This window comes from Rhinichthys klamathensis, unplaced genomic scaffold (genome assembly GCF_029890125.1).
Source record: "Rhinichthys klamathensis goyatoka isolate OS25496 unplaced genomic scaffold, OSU_Roscu_1.1 h1tg000362l_1, whole genome shotgun sequence".
Lineage (NCBI taxonomy): Eukaryota > Metazoa > Chordata > Actinopteri > Cypriniformes > Leuciscidae > Rhinichthys > Rhinichthys klamathensis.
The window spans coordinates 562,479-588,873 of NW_026606871.1; the positions used below are offsets into that span (position 1 = coordinate 562,479).

Consider the following 26,395-nt stretch of genomic DNA (forward strand, 5'->3'; position numbering starts at 1 on the left):
AGGGATTATCTGTCTTGAAATTGTACTCTGAAAATGAAACGGTAATGGATGAATATGCAGCACTACATAAGGACTTGGCTTACCACACGAGAGCAAATACACAAAACGCGAGCAATAACTTTGAAAAGCAGGAGAGTTATAGTGTCCCCAACAGATGCAATCAATCTCTTCCATTTTAATTTGAGAAACTCAACAGAAAGGAATGTTTTCTTGTCATTGTTTTCAGGTACACATTTATTATCTCATCGCATTCGATTCAAATTTCAGTAGCACTTTATTTTACAGTTCTGTTATGCATGTATAAGTACTTATTATAGTAATAACTAGATACTAACCATAATCCTAACCTCAACCCATGTTAAAGGATTAGTTCACTTTTAAAAAAACTTTTGCTAATAATTTACTCACCCCCATGTCATCCAAGATGTCCATGTCTTTCTTTCTTCAGTCGAAAAGAAATTAAGGACTTTGATGAAAACATTCCAGGATTTTTCTCCATATAATGCACTTTGCTGGGCACCAAACGGTTCAAGGTCCAAAAGACAGTTTCAGTGCAAACTGCAAACTGTTCAAAGGGCTTTAAACGACACCAGACGATGAATAAGGGTCTTATCAAGCGAAACGATCGCTCATTTAAAAAATAAATAACAAAGTTTAAGTTTAATAATGTCAAATGCCCGCCTTGCTCTGTTCTGTGATGCACGTTCGTGACTCTCCTGTTCGAACTCGTTCATCAAAATGAACAAATCTTTTTTCGAGTCATTTGGATCATTTAACGAACGAAATGAACGAATTGACTCGGAAAAAGATTTGTTCATTTTGATGAACGAGTTCGAACAGGAGAGTCACACAGAACAGAGCAAGGCGAGCATTTGAGCTTTTAAACTTAAACTTTGTTATTTTTTAAATGACCGATCGTTTCGCTTGATAAGACCCTTATTCATCGTCTGGTGTCGTTTAAAGCCATTTGAACAGTTTGCAGTTTGCACTGAAACTGTCTTTTGGACCTTGAACCGTTTGGTGCCCAGCAAAGTGCATTATATGGAGAAAAATCCTGGAATGTTTTCATCAAAAACCTTAATTTCTTTTCGACTGAAGAAAGAAAGACATGGACATCTTGGATGACATGGGGGTGAGTAAATTATCAGCAAAAGTTTTTTTTAAAAGTGAACTAATCCTTTAAGTCCATGTAGTAGGGCTGCTCAATTATGGCAAAAACAATCAAGATCATTTTGGTCAATATTGAAAGAAATCACGATTATTTAACACAACTATTGGTGGGCGATATGATCAAAGTCTTATCTCATTATACGAGTAATTTTCAATATCAGTAAAATTTCACAATTATCGATAGGCTACTTCAGCAAAAACTAATACTAGGTTAACTAATGTAGTTATGAGGATACTACCCAAAACGCCATTTTGATATTTTAGTGTGTAGGCTATTTAACCGTTCAGGCGAAGCCCACGGTATTCTTTGCTTATGAAGCACAGAAAGCCGCCTGGGGAACAGTGTCTCTTTTGCGGCTTAATGCGCTTTTAATAACACGGTTTAATATCAAACAAACATGTCCCGTAGTTTAGCAACAATAGACTATATTTTACAACACTGATTTGGATGTTAAGTTTGGCGCAGTGAGGAATGCACCGTTTATGTGGCAACGGTAAATAATAGTTTAACTCAATTATCTTTAACTCGATTATGTTTTCATAAACGGAAGCCAAAATCAAAAATCAATTACGATTAATTGCACAGCCCTACCATGTAGTTACCTTTTATTACTGCGTTCTTTCTGGGCTCAGTACACTGTAAATGCATGAACTGTTAAATTAAGTACAACCAACATTCCATAACTTATTAAATAATTTCTGCAACTGTGGCATTTGCCGATTCAGCGATGGTAAAACAAAGGAAACACTTGCATAAGAGTTTAGAAAGAAGAACATTTTACCAGTTGGTACTACTAGGCTATTCATCCAGATACAAGTGCAGTTAATAAAGATACATAAAGTTATACACTACAAACTTCACGGACATCAAAATGGATGATGATTTGGTGATTGTGTGATGGTTAACTTTTTACACAAAATATTAAAATTCAACATTTATTCATTAGTCTAGTGAAAGAGAATGGCAGGACAATTAATCATTCATTCAATTATCATTAATCAATATTTGGCCATGTTGTGTGTTTTTCGGTGTTTTAATCCGTCTCTTGTCCACTTCTGTCCTGATTTCTTCGAGGAGAGGGTCTATGTGTGGGTAAATGTTTGGGCTTTTTCAGATCTTTCAATCTAATGGAAAAAATAAGCTTACACAATTTAAATATGAATGTGACCGGAGATGATGGAAAAACACACAGAGAGCATCAGCATTAGTTTCTGCTCTGACAGACGCAAGACCAGCCGAACGCTGTGAGTGTGTGTTAGAGATCAGGAATGGTGAGAGAACATTGTGTTTGGTATGTTTTTTCCTCTTTAAACCAAACTTGGGTCTTCAGTCGACAGTTTAAATCCCGTCTTCCCATAATGGTAATAAAGAGAAGACGGTCTTTTGTGGCTGTTTGAACACATTCGATCACATGAGCGTCTACACTACGAAAGCAATCCGGTGGAGTGTGTTTTCCACTGCCTCTGGAAGAGGTCAAACTCGTAACATTCTCGACCGTGTTTACACCTGTATTTATTTAGTGTCGTCCACCTGTGATCCGATCGACCAAAACGCATCTTAATACCAGATGTAAACAGGGGCAAATATTAGTGAGTGAAATTTCCTTCTTTTGCCAGTTCCAAAATCTGCCACCAGTCATAAAAACAGATAATAAACAGTTTTATGTGGCGTATGGCAACTCCGCTCTCTAGATATGATATCTGCATAGGCCGATAAAAAAATATATTATCACTTGACCACTTCTTCAGTTGTTAAAAGTATATATCTTGCAAAAAAGATTAATACAAAGCAGTGTTACACTGAACAATGAGCAAAGTTTAGATAACAATGGCAACGTTTTTGCAAAGACATTCACTTCTAAATAGAAAACAGATCTGTGAAATTGTGAGCATTTTGACCTATATTATGTGCCTAAGTATTGGTTAAGAACATGTGTCTGCTGATGATATTGGGCTGTTTTCAAAGCCTGATGTCTGATGTCTAATTAAAGCAGCCATTCTTTAACACAGGTCATCTCCGCTTAGCAAGGGTACGGCCAAATAAGCCAACACAAGTCAAAGGAGCATGCACTTTGACCTCTGACAGCGTAAATAATTAACACTCAAGTCTGTGAGCTCAGAGCTGCAAACACGGGCTGGAAAAGAACTTAAGAACCCGCTCACGCTAGATCTGTAAGCGTTTGATTAACTCATGTTACTCTATCCATATTTGAAATGCTTCACCAAGCTTAACTGCAGATCAGTTCAGCGAGCGGAGGGCTTTGTTCATTAAGCTGGAGATTATATTAGCCTTTCATTTACTTCCATATAAGTTTTCACAAGTCTCTGATCATCACAAAAGCCAAATAGTGGCATTGAATGCGAGCGATATCATTTCAGACACTAATGCCCTAATCAAGCATCTCGCATGAATCAATAGTGCTTCTACTTCCTACTAGGGAGGAGTAGATCAATTTCAAACTTAGAATAATGATGTTTTATTTCAATGGTCAATCCTCAAATAAAATGTATATGCAGTGTTTATTTCATTCCTTAAAAAAAATGAGAGATATATGCATGTATATAAATATATAATATGATACTTCTTATAAGTTTGTTAACAGGAAAACATTTTTTTACTTTGATGTTAGAAATTATATATCGAATTTTTGGTTTATTTAATAAATAATTCATTATTAATACAATGCTTAATGTCTAAAATTAGCCAAAAGACATATTTAAAAAGAAAACTGTACATCTTCTTGTGCTTAAACGGACATATTCACATGATAAACGTCAAAAAACGCTGGTCTCGACGAATATCCTAATAATAATAATAATAATAAATTGAATTTGTACAGCGCTTTTCTCGAACTAAAAGTCGCTTTACAGGGCAGGTGAATAACCAAGACAAAAATAAATTTGATACTTCTAGTAATCCTAGTAAACATAATATGTTATATCTTAAATGAACAAACAGTTGAGAAATAAAACGCATGTGTATCAGTATATTGGATCAGTGCATTCGGTCTTAAAGTGACAGCAGCCTAATATTCCTGCTTCAGTCTGTTTCATTAACGTTGATCAAACAACAAAAGATAAAGAGAAATCACTCACTTCTCTTGACTGAATAACTTTTGTAACTTTAATAAGGTTTAATCTAGGGGTGCTCCGATCAGGATTTTTGGGGCCGATCACCGATCACCGATTACTGGAAGCTGTATCACCCGATACCGATACCGATCACCGATTACTGGAAGCTGTATCACCCGATACCGATACCGATCACCGATTACAGGGTCTTTTTGAAGACTTCTTTTTATCATGTAGCATTACTTATTAAACTATATTTAACAACAATGTACATTAAGTATTACATTTAAGAGAAGACAATGCATAATGAATTGACACCTGTGTATTTATTTGCAAGCAACATGTATTAACATAGCAGCTTGGTTATTGAGCAGCTTAGGGCTTGACATACAACTTTCCTGTAGAATATAAAATAAAATTAATAAAAGACAGAACATCTGAGTCTTTAAATTTAGCTTTAGACTACCTTAAAGTAAAAACAGCAACAAAAAAGGCTATAGCCAAAATAATGTTTTGAGTCAGTCGCCCATCAGTTTTTCTAATACATTTAAAGGACCACAGGTAGTAAAGTGCACAGCAAAAAAAAAAAAAAAAAAAAAAAAAAAAAAAAAACTTACAACTTCCATATCTGTATCTATAACTTTGCTTTTTTCTGGGATGCTTAGTCAGATTTTGTGGGCATTTAGAGAGGAAGAAAGAGGTAGAGAAACCTTTTGTTGTGTGTGTGTGTGTGTGTGTGTGTGTGTGTGTGTGTGTGTGTGTGTGTGTGTGTGTGTGTGTGTGTGTGAAGAACCCTTGCAAAATTATTTTAAACAGATTAAGAAAGCCACCACTGGTCACATCTATGGTTAGATTGATTTTTTTTTTAGATCCAGTGAAGTCTGTCCCACCATGTACCTAATATAAATAAATAAAACATCTTCAGTTAACTAGCAGATCATTCATTTAGTTCGCTTTTAAATAAGAAATCTAGAGCTAAAATGTGTTTTTGAACTCAAGCTGCGCGCTCGTTGCCGCGGCGATCAGTTGCATGGATACAGTGCTCCTCGCGCAGGCTTCACTCGGACGCGCGCTTTAATCTATCGCCGTTGCGGACTCTATTCATTCCGGTGTAATCACAAAATAAAACACAAAAGTATCCTTGCTTGATATAACTGTAACCGCTGATGAACATATTCAGTTTTGATGAGAGAAAAAAATATGTACGAGTGATTTGACGGACGCACGGGGGTTGGATACATTTTTGTCATTGGTTGTTGCGTTAAATCCTACCCAGATACAATAGTGCTATTTTCTGATTGGCTATTGTGTAGCTCGACGAACAACACCAGAGGAAACGCGCTTGATTCATGCCGGTTCCACAGTGAGAGCGGCGCGGCCAGAGTTTTGGCCGCTGCGGCATATTAAATATATTACAAATAGTTTTTCAGCGTGAGAAATACAATGTGTGACAGGAGAGCGTGACAAAAGACCGAAATGAGTGACTGTCACGCTCAATGCTTGACACTTGAGAGCCCTGTTGTAGAATTGCCAGACCGGTGAAGCCATTTTTACCAGGGCGTAAAAAATTTGTCTCGCGAGTTTTGCGTCATCTGATCGGCTTTTCTGGATCGGCCTTCATAGAGACCGCCGATCACACATCCCAAAGCAATTATCGGCCGATTATGATCGGCGACCGATCAATCGGAGCACCCTTAGTTTAATCTACATTTAATTTATACAGTGAAGACTATGCAGTGCTATTTTATATTTGATTATTCATTTTCTCTACCTGAGAAGACAGCGAACTTGTCTTTAACAACGTTTGAAATTTATATGATTTGGGCAAGTAGTTTTTGGCGTCACAGCCTTATTTACTCAAGGTTATGGGTCAAAAATATAATCATGTATTTTCTTCCATTTTTTATTACTGTTTTTTGTGGTGGGGCAAGTAAAATATTCATCAGGGCAAGTACAAATTTGAAACACTGGGCTGACCGGGCCAGTAGTTGTGTCCTGTATAGATACCATATTCATAATAAATCATAAAAGCTTTTTGAATCTTGAATCTAAATCCTAGATTTGAAAAAATGTCTCTTTTCTATGTGAAATTAACATGGTTACTATAGGATAGGATTCTAAGTTAGGATGATAATTGGGTTTCCATTCAAATAAAGATTTGTTTTCCATTGGATTCCCTGTAACTATGCCTTGTAAATGACGATCGCCCACCAAGAACACGACGCAAAAGCTAGCATTGACCGCAGGACCCTTCATTGACGAGCCATCATCTGACCAGCATAACCCCAGATGGTCATCTTACGTCTAAAGACTGCAGCTGTTCTGCTGGAACACAGAGTCAAAGAGGTCACCGTCAGTTTAACATCTGCAGCTAACCTGTCTGTGTCCTGCGGGTTCATGTCCGACCCCTTTAAAAGTCCAGGAGACGTACAGCTTATTCAATCCGCTGCTCTTTAAACATGCCATTTATCCAATGAGTGTTTTGGGATCATGAATCCCAATATTTTTCAGCCTTTTGAAAATGTATGATATGCATCTGGAGATTTATCTGCTGTAAAAAGACTAAAAGTGGCTGAGGGGACTATTATATTGAGCAAAGTACATTTAAGGCTAAATTCAAGATCTAAAATACAGTAAAAATCTAAATGTACATCACTAAATGTACAAAGGGAAGAATGATATCTGATCAGTTCTTTATATGTTCACCAATATAATACAGTAATAGTGATAAATAGGTATATTTCACTAAAACATTTTAAGCATCTAAAATGACGCTTGAAGAACATTTCTGATAACGGTAATGAATTGTTGAATCTGTGTTTGGAAACATTATACCAGTTAAGTGAAATTGATTCTAGAAAGAATAATCTCATACTAATGAAATGAGACAAACGAAACTTAATGCCAAATAAACAATAAAATCATCACAATGTTAACATTGTCAATATAATAATATCAAATAATCAGCCCTATTGACGCCACAATGTAACAAGGCTTCAATTAAAAGCAGAATAACATTCATCTGCATTAGAACGATAAAGCACAATCGCACCAAAGTGCATAACAGGCCACTTGTAACGTGCAATAAAGATCGAACGCTGAACTGAATGATGTGCATAGCTTGAGTGTAAATTCATAATGAGAGTATGGATCTTTCTAAGCATTCACAAACATTAGAGAGAGAGCTCTATTCTCCATCTCTAGTCCAGCTGTACGCTCCCACCGGCTCGGCCCTATTGATTTCCCTGGATATCCTGACACGGGATCAGAGAACATCAAATATCAAAGCTTGGAGCGCTACGCGATACATGGGCTGAAAAACATTTGGACAAAAACAGCTGTCTAGACCAAAGCTGAGCAAAACTTTTCTAGTGTAAAGTATAGAGTAAACATGTTATGGAAGCTTGTTTCCGCCACTGAATAAAAAAAATAAAAAAAATAATAGCGCCTTTTTATCTCACAATTGCGAGATATGAAGTCAGAATTGTGAGAAATAAAGTCGCAATTCTGAGAAACAAAGTCGCAATTGCGAGATATAGTCGCAATTCTGAGAAATAAAGTCGCAATTGCGAGATATAAAGTCGCAATTCTGAGAAATAAAGTCGCAATTGCGAGATATAAAGTTGCAATTCTGAGAAATAAAATCGTAATTGCGAGATATAAAGTCGCAATTATGAGAAATAGTCGCAATTGTGAGAAAAAAAGACAGAATTGAGACTTTTTATCTCACAATTCTGACTTTTTCTCTCACAATTGCCAGTTTACATCTCGCAATTCTGACTTTATAACACATAATTGCGAGTTTATATCTCGAAATTCTGACATCTTTTCTCAGAATTGTGAGATATAAACTCGCAATTGCGAGTTATCAGGCCAATTCTAAGAAAAAAAAGACTTAACTTTTTTCCCCTCAGAATAGTTTATATCTCACATTTCTGACTGTATAACACGCAATTTCACTTTTATAACACGCAATTTCGACTTTATATCAATCAATTCTGACTTTATATCTCGCAATTCTGACTTTATAACACGCAATTGCGACTTTATATCAATCAATTCTGACTTTATATCTCGCAATTCTGACTTTATATCACGCATTTCTGACTTTATAACACGCAATTGCGACTTTATATCACGCATTTATGACTTTATAACATGCAATTTCGACTTTATATCAATCAATTCTGACTTTATATCTCGCAATTGTGACTTTATATCTCGCAATTCTGACTTTATATCTCGCAATTGTGACTTTATATCTCGCAATTCTGACTTTATAACACGCAATTGCGACTTTATATCAATCAATTCTGACTTTATATCTCGCAATTGTGACTTTATATCTCGCATTTATGACTTTATAACACGCAATTGCGACTTTATATCAATCAATTCTGACTTTATATCTCGCAATTGTGACTTTATATCTCGCAATTCTGACTTTATAACACGCAATTTCGACTTGATATCACGCATTTCTGACTTTATATCTCGCAATTGTGACTTCATATCTCGCAATTCTGACTTCATAACACGCAATTGCGACTTTATATCAATCAATTCTGACTTTATATCTCGCAATTGTGACTTTATATCTCGCAATTCTGACTTTACAACACGCAATTTCAACTTGATATCACGCATTTCTGACTTTATATCTCGCAATTCTGACTTCATATCTCGCAATTCTGACTTTATATCTCGCAATTCTGACTTTATATCTCGCAATTCTGACTTTATATCTCGCAATTCTGACTTTATATCTCGCAATTCTGACTTTATATCTCGCAATTCTGACTTTATATCTCGCAATTCTGACTTTATATCTCGCAATTCTGACTTTATAACACGCAATTCTGACTTTATAACACGCAATTCTGACTTTATAACACGCAATTCTGACTTTATAACACGCAATTCTGACTTTATATCTCGCAATTCTGACTTTATATCTCGCAATTCTGACTTTATATCTCGCAATTCTGACTTTATATCTCGCAATTCTGACTTTATATCTCGCAATTCTGACTTTATATCTCGCAATTCTGACTTTATAACACGCAATTGCGACTTTATATCTCGCAATTCTGAGAAATAAAGTCAGAATTGCGAGATGTAAACTCACAATTGTGAGAAAAAAAGTCAGAATTGTGAGATAAAAAGTCGCAATTACCTTTTTTATTTTTCATTCTGTGGCGGAAAACAAACTTCCTTAACATGTAGCTCTGGCCTGCAGACAAAACTCAACAGCTAAAAGGAGAAATAACTGTGTGTGAGACGCAGGACAGAGATTCGCCCTCCGGCTGACTGCCAACTCATCTCCACATGAGTACTCTACAACATTATTACTGATAAATTAACTGACAATCGTATTGAGAGCAGATGATATCAAATGTCACATATTTGCCTGTTTTGGTGTCAAAACACCAATCATAATAATGCATTTTTTTGGCACATAGTGTCACGATATCTTTGAAGTATTACCGATACCATCTAATAGTGCTGCAGTCGTGAACCCGCCAGTGGTTCCCTATGGGTTTTTATAATGGGGTTTTGAGTAAAATAAGCTCTTTGTTAAACGTAATTCGACGATACTTTAATGTTTTGTTCCACAACGTAAATTACGCACACTCGCAACTTAAACGCTCTTATTAAGTTACTTATTAGAAACATACAAAAATATATATACAAACATAATCGCTTCAAAATTCACATTTTTGATACGGGTGTGTGTAATTTATGTTGTAGGATAAAATATCCAAGTATTTAACTTTTGTTTAACACAGATGATCAATTGAGGATCATGATTTTTCCGTTTCAAACAGAAATCACTATTCTCCTACGATTCTGAACAGACAACTAAACAAAATCACATGCAGGCCTAATTTACTAGAGCCTTTGACACATTTTAATTGCAACAGTCTATTTAAAATGTTTAATTAATCTGAATATATATATTTTTTTTTAAACAGGTTAAATGAACGATTCAATGACTCACTCATAAAGACTTGTTTCATTACTGGATGAATCAGCATTTTTGAACGAATCTCTTGAATGAATGATTCAATGACAAATACATTTTTAACAGTCACGTGTCGCCACCTACTGGTGTAATGATATAATCTTTATTTGAAGCGTCAAGTCACTTTCAAAAGGTGATTTACTCTATTTTGATCGCTACCGTAGACATCAGTGTTTATATCTGAACTATAAACTTTTATCCCAATTCTTCTGTGATATGAATATTTGTAACACAGAAATAACTAAGCTGTGTGCGGTTTCATACCTATACGTGACATTTGCTCTCTCTGGGTCAGCGGCAGCAACGCAGGTTTGAATGTTCCAGTGTTTGGTTCCATAGACAGGAGAATCGTTGTCATTTGGGAATGAGATTGCCATCGTTTAACGATTAATCACGCAGCTCTACCACAGACCTTATTTTTCTCATAAATTAAAAAAAAAATCTTGAGGGAACACTTTCAAAATTAGTCTTCTATATAGAACTTCAATGGAGTTCTATTTAGAACCCTAGGGTTCTTCACTCAATTTTAAAGAACCCTGAATGCCAAAAAGGAGAGGATAGAGGGATATACAAGGAGAAATGTTTTAAATGACTGCATAATCATTTTATGTTTAACAGGTTATTCCAATTATTTATAGGGACAAATATTTTTACGAGCCGTTTCATTCATAAAATTGAATCACAATAACAAATTAATGAAAACAAAGTTAATTAATTAAAACTAAACCCATTAAATGATCCCATGATGGGAACCAAAATGTTCTATATATGAATATAACCTTTTCTTCTAAGAGTAAAGGCAGATGATGATGTGAGGCCAATAAAAACGAGCCATATGATCATGCTTCTGACTGTATTAACATAATCTGTTTCCAAAAGAAGGAACTTGTAAACAAAGTACTAAATGTAAAACCCAAGTTCAGGCTCATTAAATGATTTTCTGAACAAGGAAACATCTTCAGCTCATCTTGAGGATGTCAGCAGGTGTCTGCTCCAACTCTTCACATAGCCCGTTTTATAACACTTCTTTCTAAGACCATATAAAGTCTAGGGTTTCTTCGGAAAGCTGATTATTTCCATATGCTATTTATTACGGTTTCCCTGCTTGTCTTTATTTGAGGCTATCTGTGCTAATTCTTTAAACAATACAATAGGGCAAATGCATTTCAGTTTCATTCACAGTCACACTCATACTGAATAGCTTCCCCTAGCTATAGTGCAGTACCATTGAATAAATATATCTAGATTATATTAACACACCAAGGTATTTACATGGACAATGAATACCATGGTGTTACATCTGCAACTATCAGAAAATGGTATAAAATGGACAGGAAAACATACACCAACACATTTTTTGTCAGCGTTCAGAACCAAAATAAATAATTTTATGAAATTAAAAGGAGGCAGCAAAAAAATTATTTTCAATTTATATGAAAGATACTAAAATTAGGTTTTGACATAGTATCCCATTTTAAATAGCCCATGAAAACTAGAATGAGTGTAGTTGAAGAGCTAATATTTGCCTCTTCTCAATCAACAACACTGGTTAAACTTGTGGAATTGTTACGATTATTTAGAATCAGTGGGAAAATCAATGTAGAAATATGGCATCAAATGTTAATAACACAGTACTGACATATATACCATGTAATTTACATTGTAATCGAATATACTTGAAAGAATACCACTTGGTACTATCATGCCTCGCGTCCAAAAACCATGATATAATCATGATATCATGTCAAAACGCCATGGTAACAACATGGTACCTTTTGTTAGTGTGTTAGGACTGCTCTGAAGACGTGACTGTTGAAGGTTGTGTGTTATCTGGAGTGAGTTCTGTGTTTGAGCAGTGATTCACTGCGAATATTCTCATAACTCACACACATCCTTTGACATTCATAACAGACTCGAGCTCTTCCACACAGAACTGCAACTCCAGCATAAACAAACCACAGTCGTTTTAAGCACTGTCGGGGTGTTTATGGACTAGCAACCCGTTTATTTGTGCTCGTAATCGAGTAAACTGGGACTCGTTGTTCGATTCGCCGCACCTAACGCGCTGTTCGAGCGCATTGGTCCGCGACGCGTTGCTCTTAAGGAAATTACTCTCTAAGATGGTCAAAGCATGTGTGAGCCATGACAACCGAGCTAAGCTAACGGGCTAAAGCACCTCCAGTCTCCATCTGCACCAATAAAACACCACCCCCTACCCACACACACACACACACACACACAAAAGAAATGCATTAATCCCAGCGTCACTTACCCCACACGCGAACCCCTATCCAGAGAATACTTATGTACATTCCATAGAGGAAGGTGGAAAGGCCTCTGGATTTGCGCACGGAATTCCCAAAATGATCCCAAAGCAGTGCACTTCCCAACACATCCAGCAACTAGAGAAAAGGAAGGCCAGCAGCCATCACACTCCTAAAGATCCCGTTCAGAAATGCAAACACTGCCCTGAAACTGGCATCGCAGGATCGAAATCTCACAGCTTTCTTCAAATACGTCTTTCTTAAACTCCAAGACGATAAATCCAACATCTCGGCACGTCCATTTTCACGTATATTCATTCATTTTTTCCCTTGAGTTGAGTCCTAGATCCCTCGCTCCTTTCAGTAAGGGGGATACAATGTAACTAAAGGGCAGGAGGAGGAAGCGCCATGAAATCCAGGAGAATGATCCGGATGGATCGAACCCTGCGCGCGCAGTGCGCGGTAAGACGCGGAAACTGGATCAGTCGATATCCTTCCCGGAATTTCCAACATGTGTTTGTATGTGTTTATGAGTCCAACACATTTAAAAAGCCTCTTTTTTTTCTCCCTTAACTTGTTTTCCTCTTCCTGGTCTTGTTTTAAAATATTTCTTAATGTTTTTTTTTTTTATATGAAATGACAAATTGATTTTACAAATTCAATTCACATTTATTTGTATAATGCTTTTTACAATACACACCGTTTCAAAGCAGCTTTACAGAAAATGCACGAGTCCACATTACAATTTAGAGGGATCTGTTATCAGAGGTGACTGTTATGTATTTCAGAAATGTACATATACAAATCACACAGTAAGCTAAAAATGTATTAATTTAAACAATGTAATAATTTAAGGCAGAAACAATGAATTGATGATGAAGTAATGAATACATGTTTGTTACAAATTATTGTGACATATAGAAAAATGTAGCATTAGTGCATGTTGATTCAGAGTTTGCATCAAATTCAAACTAAATTTAGTTAAAAGCAAATGCACCAAAAAAAAATTTTTTTACTTTAACTTCTTTGAATGACCATTAATTCGTCAGTGACTAAATATTATTTAGATGATTCACTTGCAATGAATGGCATTAACATTCTTCAGTTTAGGATAATAAAAAGGACTCGTTCGAACAGCCCGTGGTTTTTTACTGTCATTCTGAATAATCAAATCACAATTTAATTATCCTGCCTACATGAAACTCTTATGAAATGTCGTTCCAAACCCATTTCCGAACTTTAGCAGTTTAGCATACAGTGAAAGTGGGAAGTGACCAGGGGCTGCCAAGCCTAAAAAAGACACACAAAAAGGGACCATAAAAGAATGATAAAAGGGGTCTGTATGCTATTTTGCAAACCTTCTAAAGAAACACAATCTTTTTTCTTTCTTTTTTTTTGCTATATGGTGCAGATATGACATCACGAGCTGTAGATATGACATCACTAGCTGTGTTTCCATCCAAAGTTGCGAATTTAACTGATGCACAAAATTGGAATATGGCATTAAACATTTGATGCGAGTAAATATAGCAGCATTTCCATCCCATGTGTTCAAGAGAACAACAGTCGCTTCCTGGGAAATTGCAGTAATAAAAAGAAAAATCAGTAATAAAAATGGAAGTTGAAACTGTGGCTCTTTTTCCCTCCATCATGAATGAGTTCGTCTCAGAGCGTCCGGCGAAACACAATAAACGCTGTCATGTTCTCTTGCGTTCGGATGCTGGTGTTTGGGAACACAATCATGTGACACTAATTATAATTATACCCGACTATTGTGATGACAAACTTTATCTCAGAAACTTCCGAACCAACATTTGAGATGCGATTGGTCCGCTGGTAAGTGCGGTTATCCAATCACATCCTCTGTTAAGGCAGTCACATGCTTTTTATTGAGGGATTTATTCGGTAAATGTGTTTTCATCTTTGTTTATGCGCATATCCTCTTGAAGGATAAAAAAAATCCACCTCAACTGAGCGTGTTTTTATGCACCGTACTTACGTTTCCATCCAGCGTTTTTATGCGATATCCCAAAATGTGCATAAAAAGAAGTGAATGGAAACAGCTGATGCCACATGTATTAGGAAATGAGCAGCGTTGACATTGTGCTAAACATCCTTCATGTTTGAATTGACATGATAGTTAACATTTTAGAGGAACTGTCCCTTTAAAAGAGGAGGAGTTAAATGATTAAACACTTGACATTTGGTACTACAGTAACATTGCTGCTGAGAACATGATTTATCTGTAATGATTTTGATTTCAGTTGGGACATGATGACTGACGGCATTGACTAAGCCCAGACGTATCAGTTTATGTGTTAATATAGCAAACATTTATAACACTCAGAAATGCCCTGATAATGTACAAATGTGCATGTAGGCGTATTACTCTTTCACTTCTTGCATAGCTCAGTGAACACTGGGAAAGCTCCCCCAAACAATGCTAGTTTCCAACCGGCTGATGACAAACCGGCATCTCCAGGTTTCATCCGAAACTCTGCCGTGGGGAGAGACTTCTTCTCGCGCGGTTTCTGGTTCCTGGGTGGCAGCGTCGTGTCTGTAGCCACAGGTACACTCATTTGCACTTTCTTTTATTCGGGGTTAGGCCTGTCAAACAGTGGTGAGAGAAGGAAACGCCTGCGAGGAAAGTGCTGACTGAGAACAGGAAGACCTGCTGCTGACATTCCTTCTACAACCTAAGCCTCTTTTAAAATGCCCCCTCATTCAGATGCAAAAACATAAGCTTTTCATAAGATAATTAGCTCCTTCACACTTGAATCGTGCTTTTAATAGCTCATACTGTGTGTTTAAACAAACGCAGGATATTTGTTTAAATGCTCCATGATAATGTTGTTTTATTGAGAAACATTTTCATTTATAAATCCGGCCAGCATCGGCCGTGTATCGAAGCCCACCCAAGATCAAATCTCTGTGGAAAACTGAATTTAGGAAGGTGTTCCGCACTTCCCGAGAAAACTTTGTACTCCGGCACAGAGGAGCGTCCCAGCACCCGTAGCTGAGCGAGTGTGATTAGTGGCTTCAAAAGGCTCGATCTCACACTCAAACGCTATTAGTGTTTTGGACAATTAGTCGCACATTACAATATGATGGAAAAAAGAAGCAAAGTGACCGACATGCTGTAAAATGGGTGGATCATATGAACACATGAGGTCACATTTCAGCTCGAATAAATATAAACAGGGCTTGACATGAACTTTTTTGCTGCCCAGTTTTCCAAAGTTACTACTCAACATTTTTGACATTGATACCATGGGGGAAAAACTGCCATATAGATATTTTTTATATTATATCATAATTTGGCAGCAGGCATTTTAGGCTGCTGTCACTTTAAAGGATTAGTTCACTTTTAAAAAAACTTTTGCTGATAATTTACTCACCCCCATGTCATCCAAGATGTCCATGTCTTTCTTTCTTCAGTCGAAAAGAAATTAAGGTTTTTGATGAAAACATTCCAGGATTTTTCTCCATATAATGCACTTTGCTGGGCACCAAACGGTTCAAGGTCCAAAAGACAGTTTCAGTGCAAACTGGAAACTTTTCAAAGGGCTTTAAACGACACCAGACGATGAATAAGGGTCTTATCAAGCGAAACGATCGCTCATTTCAAAAATAAATAACAAAGTTTAAGTTTTATAAGCTCAAATGCTCGCCTTGCTCTGTTCTGTGTGACTCTCCTGTTCGAACTCGTTCATCAAAATGAACGAATCTTTTTCCGAGTCAATTCGTTCATTTAACCAAATGACTCGAAAAAAGATTTGTTCATTTTGATGAACGAGTTCGAACAGGAGAGTCACACAGAACAGAGCAAGGCGAGCATTTGAGCTTATAAAACTTAAACTTTGTTATTTCTTTTTTAAATGAGCGATCGTTTCGCTTGATAAGACCCTTATTCATCGTCTGGTGTCGTTTAAAGCCCTTTGAAAAGTTTCCAGTTTGCACTGAAACTGTCTTTTGGACCTTGAACCGTTTGGTGCCCAGCAAAGTGCATTATATGGAGAAAAATCCTGGAATGTTTTCATCAAAAACCTTAATTTCTTTTCGACTGAAGAAAGAAAGACATGGACATCTTGGATGACATGGGGGTGAGTAAGTTATCAGCAAAAGTTTTTTTAAAAGTGAACTAATCCTTTAAGACACGACGCACGGATCCATTATACTGTTACACATGCGTTTTCTTAAAATACATATATTTATTTAAACGTTATCTTTATGACAGTTAAGCGCATTTCCTCCTTTCTCAACTGTTAGTAGTGTGCTGTAAATGTGAAATATAAAATAAGTATAATTTGCATTTGTGTAATACAAAATATAACCAATTTATTTCAAATAATTGTACTATTTTAATTAGAAGAAACACATTTTTAAAACTCACAGTCAATCACAACTTTTTTCGCATTAGAGGAATTTGGTATGAAATTTACTTTTTTTAAATATTATTATTAATTTGAGAGAATTACTCAAAATGATTCACATATGATATTCCAACCCCTCCAAAAAAGTGAAGCAATCCCAGAACAGACTCTCCATTCACCAGACCGCAGATGTTAGCTAACCACTTATCATGTTGATGTATTTCCCCGTGTTGAACGTCCCGTTTTGCACAAGAAGAGGGAAATATACGCTCCATGGCCACTTTAATGCAGTTCCCATCATGCAATCTCCCGTTAATGGAGCCAGTCATTTGCTCTTTCTGCTGCAGAGATGCCTGTGTCACAAAGAGGCCACTCAATCACTCTGAGAGAGCAGGCCCAAAAACCTGAGAGGCTTTGTGGCCCAAATAACAAGAGCAGCTCCAATATGAGCACAATTGCCTCTTTAGTAAGCAGAAAATTCCTTGCTCAGCCAAGCGGGTCTGGTTCAGACCGTCGGCTTTATGAGCTGGAAATCCAATTGAGATTAAAAGGGAGCTGGTTAATTATATGGCAAAAAAGACTGGATTATAACAGATATATTATGTGTAATGTATTAAAGACCAGATACACAAGTAGTCTTCAGCCTTTTATTGCAGAAAAGTTAGGGAACGTTATCTATCGATGGTCACCATATGCATCATTCCCACTGTCTGACACGGCCGACGACTCCGTTCCTCGTCTCTTGACCGCCACGGCTTTGTTTCGGGTCACGCCGGCTGCATTAAACACTTCTTGGCACTTTGGTGGCTCTGGCTCTCCAGTTTCCCTGTGTGAGAGAGTGGGGAGGGGTGAGGTTAATGGTGATTCAAGTCCCAGTGACCTTTTCAAAGCTCCCTGTCAAACAACCAAAAGCTGCCCCGCTGAGCTGAGGGCTGGGATCAGGAAGAGAGAATTTATGAATCCGTTTACACACACATTCACACTTGCAACACCTTTTTCACACTTTCTCATCGTACATATAGGGATTGCAGTGCTGTGAAAGTCACACTGATACATCATTACTCAGGGACAGGTTTAAATCTAGATGTTGCATTCACAGAATAGTTCAGTTGTTTAGTGTAAAGAGAAACAAATTCGGAGAATACGGATTGACAACCAACTAGCATTCAGAGAGCTTCAATTTTCTTCCTAGAATGATGTGCAACGAATTTTCCATTGCATGTGATTTGTTATTAAAATGACACAGAATAAAAGTTCTGTACGGATGTCAATAGATTCAAGTATTGCATTGATGACTAATCTAATGTATTTTTTTTTTTTTTAGCTCTTACTGTGCGTTCACACCGGACGCGAATAGCGCGTCAAATTCGCGTCTACCGCGTCTAGTTTGACGCTTGACCACTTTGTGTTAATTCGCGTGTCAATGGCGAAATTGACGCGCGTAACAACAAAAGTTTGAAGCGAAATTTACGCGCGTCAGAGGCGAAATCCGGAGGCGAAAGTTTCGAAACCCGTTGGCGGCCATCTTTTTAGATGTTTATCGAGCATTAGCATTAGCATTATTCGAGAGAGTCACCGCTCGTATATGCTCTGGAGAGCAGAAACAGCTGCGTAGGGGACATCGTCGCTGTACTCGGGTCCACCAGAACCTCCGGAGGGTTTCAAGAGTTTCACAATTTGCTCCAGGAGCCAGGTTTGGTGGACCTAATGGTGAGGACGCCGACGAGGACAGCGTAGGCCGTATAAGCCCTCGGCCTCGAGTGGTCTATGCCTGTCGAGCCCGCTCTCTACAGCCCGGCGCGAGGTTCACCCTCATCCGCATCCACCTAATCTGTCATTTATTTTTGTTTTGATAATAAACGAAGCCAGCCTCCAAAAGTGATTAATCTGTCCTGTGATTTTTTTCTCTCTCTCACACATCACTGTCCAGACACTAACTTATATGTTGGTTGTCTTTACATTATAATAATATTTCATATAATCTAGATATGGAATAAATAGCATTCAATACAAAATGAATATGTCTCATATATTGAAATCAAGTTTTATGTGATAAAATATTTGCTTTGTTGTGCATTAGAACCACAGTCATATATTACAAAATAATTTATTGAAGCATCCAGATACTTCACCACGTGACAGCAGCAAGCAGCTAGGCTCCTGATTGGTTAACGCGGCGCGAATTGATGCAGAAGTTCAGATTTTTCAACTCGGGCGGCAGACGCGAATTCGCGTCAAACGCGTGAATGCACAAATAGCACTAACTAAATCATTCGCGCTTAACGCGCCAGACGCTCAATTCGCGCCATTCGCGCGAACTTGACGCGCGAATGAGGCGTATTCGCGTCTACCGCGCCGCGCTCTACGCCTCATTCGCGCCGCAGGAATTTTTTACGCGCGTAACGCGTCTTTGCATTGACTTAACATTGAAATCACTCGCGCCTGACGCGCTATTCGCGTCCGGTGTGAACGCACCATAAGAATGATTAATAACTTTAAATTTGCTAAAAGTCTAAATGTATTATTTTTCTTTCCAAATGCAGTTAATCTTGCAAGGAATAAAAGTGTAATATATATATATTATTATATTGATGCCGCAGCATCTTCTGGCATCTTCTTTATAACAGTGTTTCACTCTTAGGTGGTATTGCATATTTGTTGAGCTTCTGTAAATACATTTTACCATAAAGTGACTACTTTTGTTAAAAGTCCAACTCGGATTGGGTTTTGTTATTAGGAAGGCCATCCTTGTAGCCTGGTTAAAACCAGACCATTCTCAGTTGTAACAGTTGTAACTGAGTTATGGTCTGGCAAAGCATCATAGACAAATCATTTCCAGAGGGGCGTCACCAACGGACGTCGCGGATAGACCTAAACCCAATCAGAGCGATGAAGGAGATGACGTATGCAGAGCGGCGGAGAAACATCTCCGAGTGTTGTTCTTTGCTCGGTTTTTGACAAAAAGGAAACGTTCGAATCGCTTAAAACAGACGCGATAGCTGATTCGAACGAGTGATGTTCGACGGCGGCATCCATCTTTGTAATGTAGGCTACAAAATCTGCTTCAAAATCTAGACTTGTAGTCGAGACCGCCTAAACCGAGACCAAGACACTACCAAGACCAGATGGTATCGAGACCAAGACAAGACCAAGACCAAGACAGACCAAGTCGAGACTAAGACCGAGACCAAGTCCAAGTCGAGACCGGAGGGGAAAAAAACATTAGTGTTGAAGCTAAGCAATAACTTGTCAAATGTTGTTTTGCATTTGCCTGCCTATCTCTGCTGATTTCGAAGTCTCCAAATGAATCCATTCTGCAACTTTTAAATACATAATCATATTTTTAAAAACGAAATTATAGGCTTAAGTGCAGGATCCGAAAGTTGGTCGTTTTTGTCGCTATGGTTACACACACACACACACACACACACACCGTTGGCGGTGCGCTCAAAGTCATCTGTCAGTTGTGCAGTTACCCAAAATCTCCTGAATGAAGGTAAAACCCATCATGTCACTGATATGTGTTTTACTAAGGGGGCTTTCACACTGGCAGTTTAGTTCGGAACGGGGCACGGTTCGCATGAAAAATCGCTAATGTGAACGCTGTCATGGGACCCGGGTGCGCACTGGGATACCGAACCCGAGACTACCTGGAAGAAGTGGTCTGAGTTCGGTTGCTCCCGAACCGTGCCGCGGTTCGCGTGAATGTGTAAGCAACACGGACTCGGGTGCGCACTTGTTCAGGAAGTAAAGTAACCTGCGCATGCGTTTTTAGCTTATTGTGATGTATTTCGTTAAATAAAACGCTTGTAAGGGATGATAGTGTTGATGATTTACCTTGGATACGAGCGAGAGTGAGCCTGCGTGCAGTGTATTCGTGCATTGCGCGTGGAATCAGGGCAACAAGTTGGAAATCCTCTGTCTGCTAAAAAGAGTACGTTTGCAAGCAGCAGAAGTCCACCTTGTATGACACACGCACAGTAAACCTGTAGTGTTCACTCAACTGCGCATTATAGCAGCGAATTAATTTTAAAAAACACAATATTGACCCGCGTTCTGTTTTCTATCATGCGCCGTGCACGTTTGCGATGACGTCATATGCACGCAAACGCACCAGGGTTCGATAGAATCAAGTTGTGTGTGAAACCAGACCAACGCTGCGGGGGGCGCCGGGAACAAACGCGCTCGGGCTCGGACCGCAGCAAACGAGCCCAGTGTAAAAGCCCCCTAAATATTAATATATCAAAAACTGTACATGATATGTGTTTTTTAAATCAAGTGATCAAAGTGCTCGTTGCCGCTGCGATCAGTGGCGCGGATACAGTGTTTTCTCGCGTGGCTCGCGCGCACCGCACTGTCTTCACTCGGACGCGCGCTTCAATACGTTGCGGATATCGTCGTGGATATTGTAGTATTGTATTGCTCAATCCCCTGACCACTATGTCGGTCTGAGACAGCGAGACTTAGACAAGACCGAAAGGTCCGAGACCAAGACAAGACCAAGACCAAAGACCCTCAAGGCCGTGACAAGACCGAGACCACGTAAAAGTGGTCTCGAGACCAAGACCGGTCTCGAGACATACATCACTATCAAAATCCCAGCGCTGTCGTCATCGTGTAAAGCCCGCCCCAACGTTTCTGATTGTTGCCTCGATTTCGGCCGGATTGGAAATGGGCTTGAATGAGCTCTTTGCCAGACTAACTTTCAGAGCAAATCTGAATTTGCCGGAAGTTGTCTGGGTTTTCCCAGGCTACCATCCTTGCTCTGCTAGAGGAAAACAGATAGACAAGAATGAAGCGATTTTGTCAAATTAAGTCGAAGTGTTCCCTGCATCTAAAAAATTCTAGAATTAATAGATTCTAGAATTAATCTTCAAGAACTGCAAATGCTCAAGAAATCTCAATTTCAGGCTAATATTTTCCTCTAGTTCTGTCAGATTGTTCAGCGGTGAGATTCTGTGATTCCTAACGCTGCATTACTGTAGCTAAGAGCCGCCAGTACGAGGCTCTCAGCAGTCTTCAGTTCTGAAACTGGAGCCACTCGATCGATAGCAAAGGAGATGATGCTGATCTGGCTGGCATCAGCATCTCTATTCTGTGGGAAAGCAAAGACTCTCAATTCCACCCCTTGATCTTAGCTGGCCGCTTTTTCAGATCAGTTGGCAGCATTCAGCACAAGATGTACAGCGCTAGCATCTGTCAACCTGCAACGACTGCAAAGTCTGGCTCACTTCAAACAGCTCATGCTGATGAAATCTGTTACCTGACCAAAATTTGAGTCACGCAACACGACATGCGCTAAAGCCGGCTTATCAGATGCTGTCTTTTTGTTTGTCTCGCCCTATTAAACCTGTGGCTCCGGGAAAGCAAAAACCTGTAAACAATTGTTCAGAGCATGCATCTGAATGCTATTTCAAAGCACACTGTCACAAAGCCATAAGAAGAGAATTTCACATGAATGAACAGATCAACAAACAGAGAAAGAGATTTTTGATATAACATACTTTTTCGAAACAAACTGAGCAATTGATGCACATCTGAAATCAGCTAAGACTATTCCAGAATCAAAACCTTAATTTAAGAGAGATCTAAACATAACATACCCTATATAACTACAAAATCACAAACACAATCTAATGGAGATGCATTTCTCCAGCCAATGGTTGCGTAGAGCTGCTGAGTCCCAGTATTCGGCATTGGCTGGCGAGGCAACTTCTGAAAGCCCAGACATCGATCTGGCAAGATAATTTCCCATTGATTGTTTGGGGGCTGTTGTGAAGCAGTTTATTACCCATACTGCACCAAGGGAGCCAGCCCAACAATAGGTGCAGAGCATTGCTGGAACTCCATCATCTAGCACATCTGGCTTTTGTCCAACTACCTACGCTCAGATCCGAGTACTGAACTCCAGAGCTTATGTAATCTTCCCATCTAACAGGACTGCATATAGTCTAAAACAAAACAAGACAAAGAAAAAAAGAACACATAGAAATGTAACTGTTTGTTGGACACTTAAGGGCAAGTAAAATGTAACAGGGAACTTTACTGGAACTTAAAACAATAGACCTAAAAATAAAAATACTATTCTCAGGCCGAGTCATCTAGTAAAATGTCCAATCGGATTGTTCTTTTCCATTCAACAGAAACTTCAATAAGGGCAAAACAATGCCATAAAAGTGGTCTGTACAACAAAGTGTGCACTATATTCTAATTTCTATTTAAATACATATATTATGTTATTAACTGATAATCAAAGTACTGTATGTTATGGAGTGCCACAAGGATCCGTCACTGGCCCTTTGTTATTCTCCTTGTACACACTCCCTTTAGATGATATTATGAGAAAACATGGTATTATCTTTCACTTTAAAAGTTGTATAACTTCTCCCGCCACATAAAATATCAGTTAGCTGAGTGCATTTATAAACGTAATTCCTAGACGACCAATAATATCTTTCTAGTAGACAGGATTTTCATTTTCTGCTAGACTATCTCTTTAATCTCATCAAAGTCTTTAATTACATTTAGAATGTTTCACATTTCTCCTTAGAAGACCACAAATGCCAGAAATCCAATAGTATTATAAATGTTCAGGATGGATTTCATTGTTGGAGATCCCCAAAGGACCCCTACAGTAGAAAGCGTTCCCTTGTTTTTGTTGTGTTCAATCATATCAGTTCCTGAAAAGGCTGTTTGTCTTGTAGCCATAGGCAGTGAAGGGTGGGAGGAGGGACGTCAACACATGCACTCAGTGGGGGTAATAAACACAGACAGCTGGAGCGTTGTGATCTAGCTCTAGAGGTATTATCCATGTTAATGAGTTAAGATGAGCTTGGATATATGACTAGAAATAATAACGTATAAAGATAGACAGTCTTTGCTTTGATGTTTCATATGTGATAGTGAGTCAAGTCAAAGCCTATAAAACAAATCACTGTTCACTGCAGGATCTGACAAACTCTGAGGGTCTCAATCATGGATAACGCACAGAAGTGCCAAGGGAGAATCACATCACAGTCTGGGGAAATCCAGCTCGTTTTTCCAATCTAACTCTAAGTACCTTAATGATTGGAGCATGTCATGAATGCTCACAGACACTTACAGCTCCCTCACTGCAGTAAATTCAATGCACACAAGTCTCCGGAAGGAAGAGACTCTGGTTTAGCTGGTTTAATCGTATGGAATTTACTCGACTACTTATCTTGGTGCAGAATTGGAAAATTAAAATTTTGAATAGGTCCGCATGGAATCTGTGTACTTATTTCATCTCTAGTATGTTAAAAGAGAGCTGAGAGTGCAACACTTTTATTATCAGAAAAAAAGTATAAACGCATTACCCAAATTATCTACCAAACAAACAAGCAAGAGGCGAGGAAAAATGCAGCACTTTATGAATGAAGGCAGCTAGAGATCTGTGGAAATCTAAACAGCTTTCTGCTGAATATACTTAAATATGGTCAAATGTGTTTGCCCATTATTAAAAAAGCTTTCCTTTCAACAACAAAATAAACAAAAAAATAACAGCGGTGAGAAAACAGCAGTTCAGAAAGCATCTGATCATAGCGACGTTTGCACAAGATCTGCATTTCGGCACTCCAAAAGTCACTTCACAGGTATTTATATAGCACGTTATACAATAGATTGTTTAAAAGCAAGCAGCTTTACAGTATGAAACATGCAAAAAAAAAAAAAAAGCAATCTCTATCAATTAGTTACAACTTCAGTTTCTACTATAAAACGTCTCTCCAGTGTGTTCCTGTTGCGCCTGACCTCGACGGACTGAACAGAAGAAATAACCTGAAGAAGATGTTCACAAAGAAGGTAGAGCCACAGAGCCACACCTAACTATTTCGTAATTCCTACCGACCAATGGAAGTTGGAAGGCGTTTACCAGCCGGAGCGAACTTTTCTGATAAGTTCACTTTGGCAAGCTATTTCCAACTCCATGCAAACTATATTTTGGCCAAATTTTGTTCGAAATTGTGTCTCACAAGTTTGTCCTTCAAAGTATACTGGAGCATTAAGGCCCCACAATTGCCCCCTTAAATAGACTGTTCATGAATGGGTCATTGAATCAATTTTTAGTTCAATATCACGTTAACTACAAAACAAGAGATTCGTTGTTTATAATCATTTTAGTCTATTGGCAGCCTTCAGCTACATTTGAAAACATAATATTGCATGAAGAAGCATGTTGTTTTGCACATTATTCTCTCTAGACATTAGTCAATTTAACTACAATGAACAGGTTAGCTTACATACCATTCCTTTGTTAAGTAGAGAAAGTTTAAGGTTGTGTTGGTCGTGTCTGATATCCTGGCACTGCAAATGGTGCATACAGCAAATCTCTTTTAGTGAATATGGTCCATTTTGAAGTGTTTATATCCAAAAGCAACGATCTTAGGAGATTGTCTTCTACCTTCTCTATTTGATTTTTTTTCTGACTCTGTTTTGTCGGTGGTTTTGTGGCTTGCAATTTGTTAATAAGTAGATGTTGCATCATTTATAAAACATCATTTAATTACAGTTGTTAAAAAGTAATTGTCAAGTCATGCAGTTCAAGTTCAAGTCCAAGTCGAGCCTCGAGTCATTGGTTCTCAAGTCAAAGTCAAGTCTAATAATTTTATTCATTTAGTCAAGCATGTCCTTAAATTTGCAACTCGAGTCAAGTCATGTAGCTCGAGTCCCCTAACCAGCCAATGGAGGCCTGGGTATGAGGCTTGTAGCCAAGAGTTGAACATGTTCCATAAAAAAACCAATGCATTTTCCCCTTTTAGATGCAAACCCACACACAGACCAGGACAGGTATGCTGAGAAATCGCAGTGCTTGGACCGTTAAAACAGGGACACACTGTGTTTACAGCCCTTTCCCTAATATGCTGTGACATTAATCAATTCCACCTGCCTCACAGAGTTTGGAGTTTGCCGAAACAGCCAGCTGAGGATGGGAATTTTTCAGACACATTTAGAGAAAGACAAAGAAAAAAGACTGATGAAAAGAAAGACACAGCTCAGTCCTTACTAGCTGCCAGGGAGCTCCAGACCAAGAGAAAAATCTTCCAGCCACCAGGGTCACCCATACTAATGGGCCAACCAGAGAAAACAGATTAATCCTGCAGCCATTAATAATTCCTGCAACTGTTCCCTCCAAGGCAATTAATCACCTCCCTTCTCTGTCAGCACAAGAGCCTGGGGCTAAGCACAGATCCAGGGCTTCTGCTGGAGCCACGACTAAACTCATTCTCAATCACAACCATACTCACTCCGCTCCATAGAGCAATGTAGACATCATTAGAAGAATCTACCCAGATAATATACAAAACATCCATCCATATTGTTAATATACATGATATTATTAACATTTTGGTGTTTTTGGATGGTATTGGTATGGCATTATGATAGCATGTCCACCACAATATATATGATATTACCATGGTACCATTGTTAGACCCTCATCAAGAAACATGCCATTAACACAATACCATATCTCT

At 38.3% G+C, this 26,395-nt stretch overlaps 2 protein-coding genes across 3 annotated transcripts in view; both read right to left on the reverse strand.

The window, feature by feature from the left end:
- znf609b (zinc finger protein 609b) overlaps positions 1-12,923 on the reverse strand; it is a 73,811-nt gene extending 60,888 nt beyond the window's left edge. For both annotated transcript variants that reach the window (XM_056233184.1, XM_056233186.1), the window contains exon 1: positions 12,540-12,923. The gene's annotated coding sequence lies outside the window, so the exon portion shown is untranslated. The remainder of the gene's footprint in view (positions 1-12,539) is intronic.
- A 4,671-nt stretch (positions 12,924-17,594) lies between these two features.
- Positions 17,595-26,395, reverse strand: part of trip4 (thyroid hormone receptor interactor 4) — a 95,761-nt gene continuing 86,960 nt past the window's right edge. Inside the window, exon 13 of the mRNA XM_056233197.1 lies at positions 17,595-17,730. Within this exon, the coding sequence (XP_056089172.1) occupies positions 17,672-17,730 (59 nt within the window). The 3' untranslated portion in view covers positions 17,595-17,671. The remainder of the gene's footprint in view (positions 17,731-26,395) is intronic.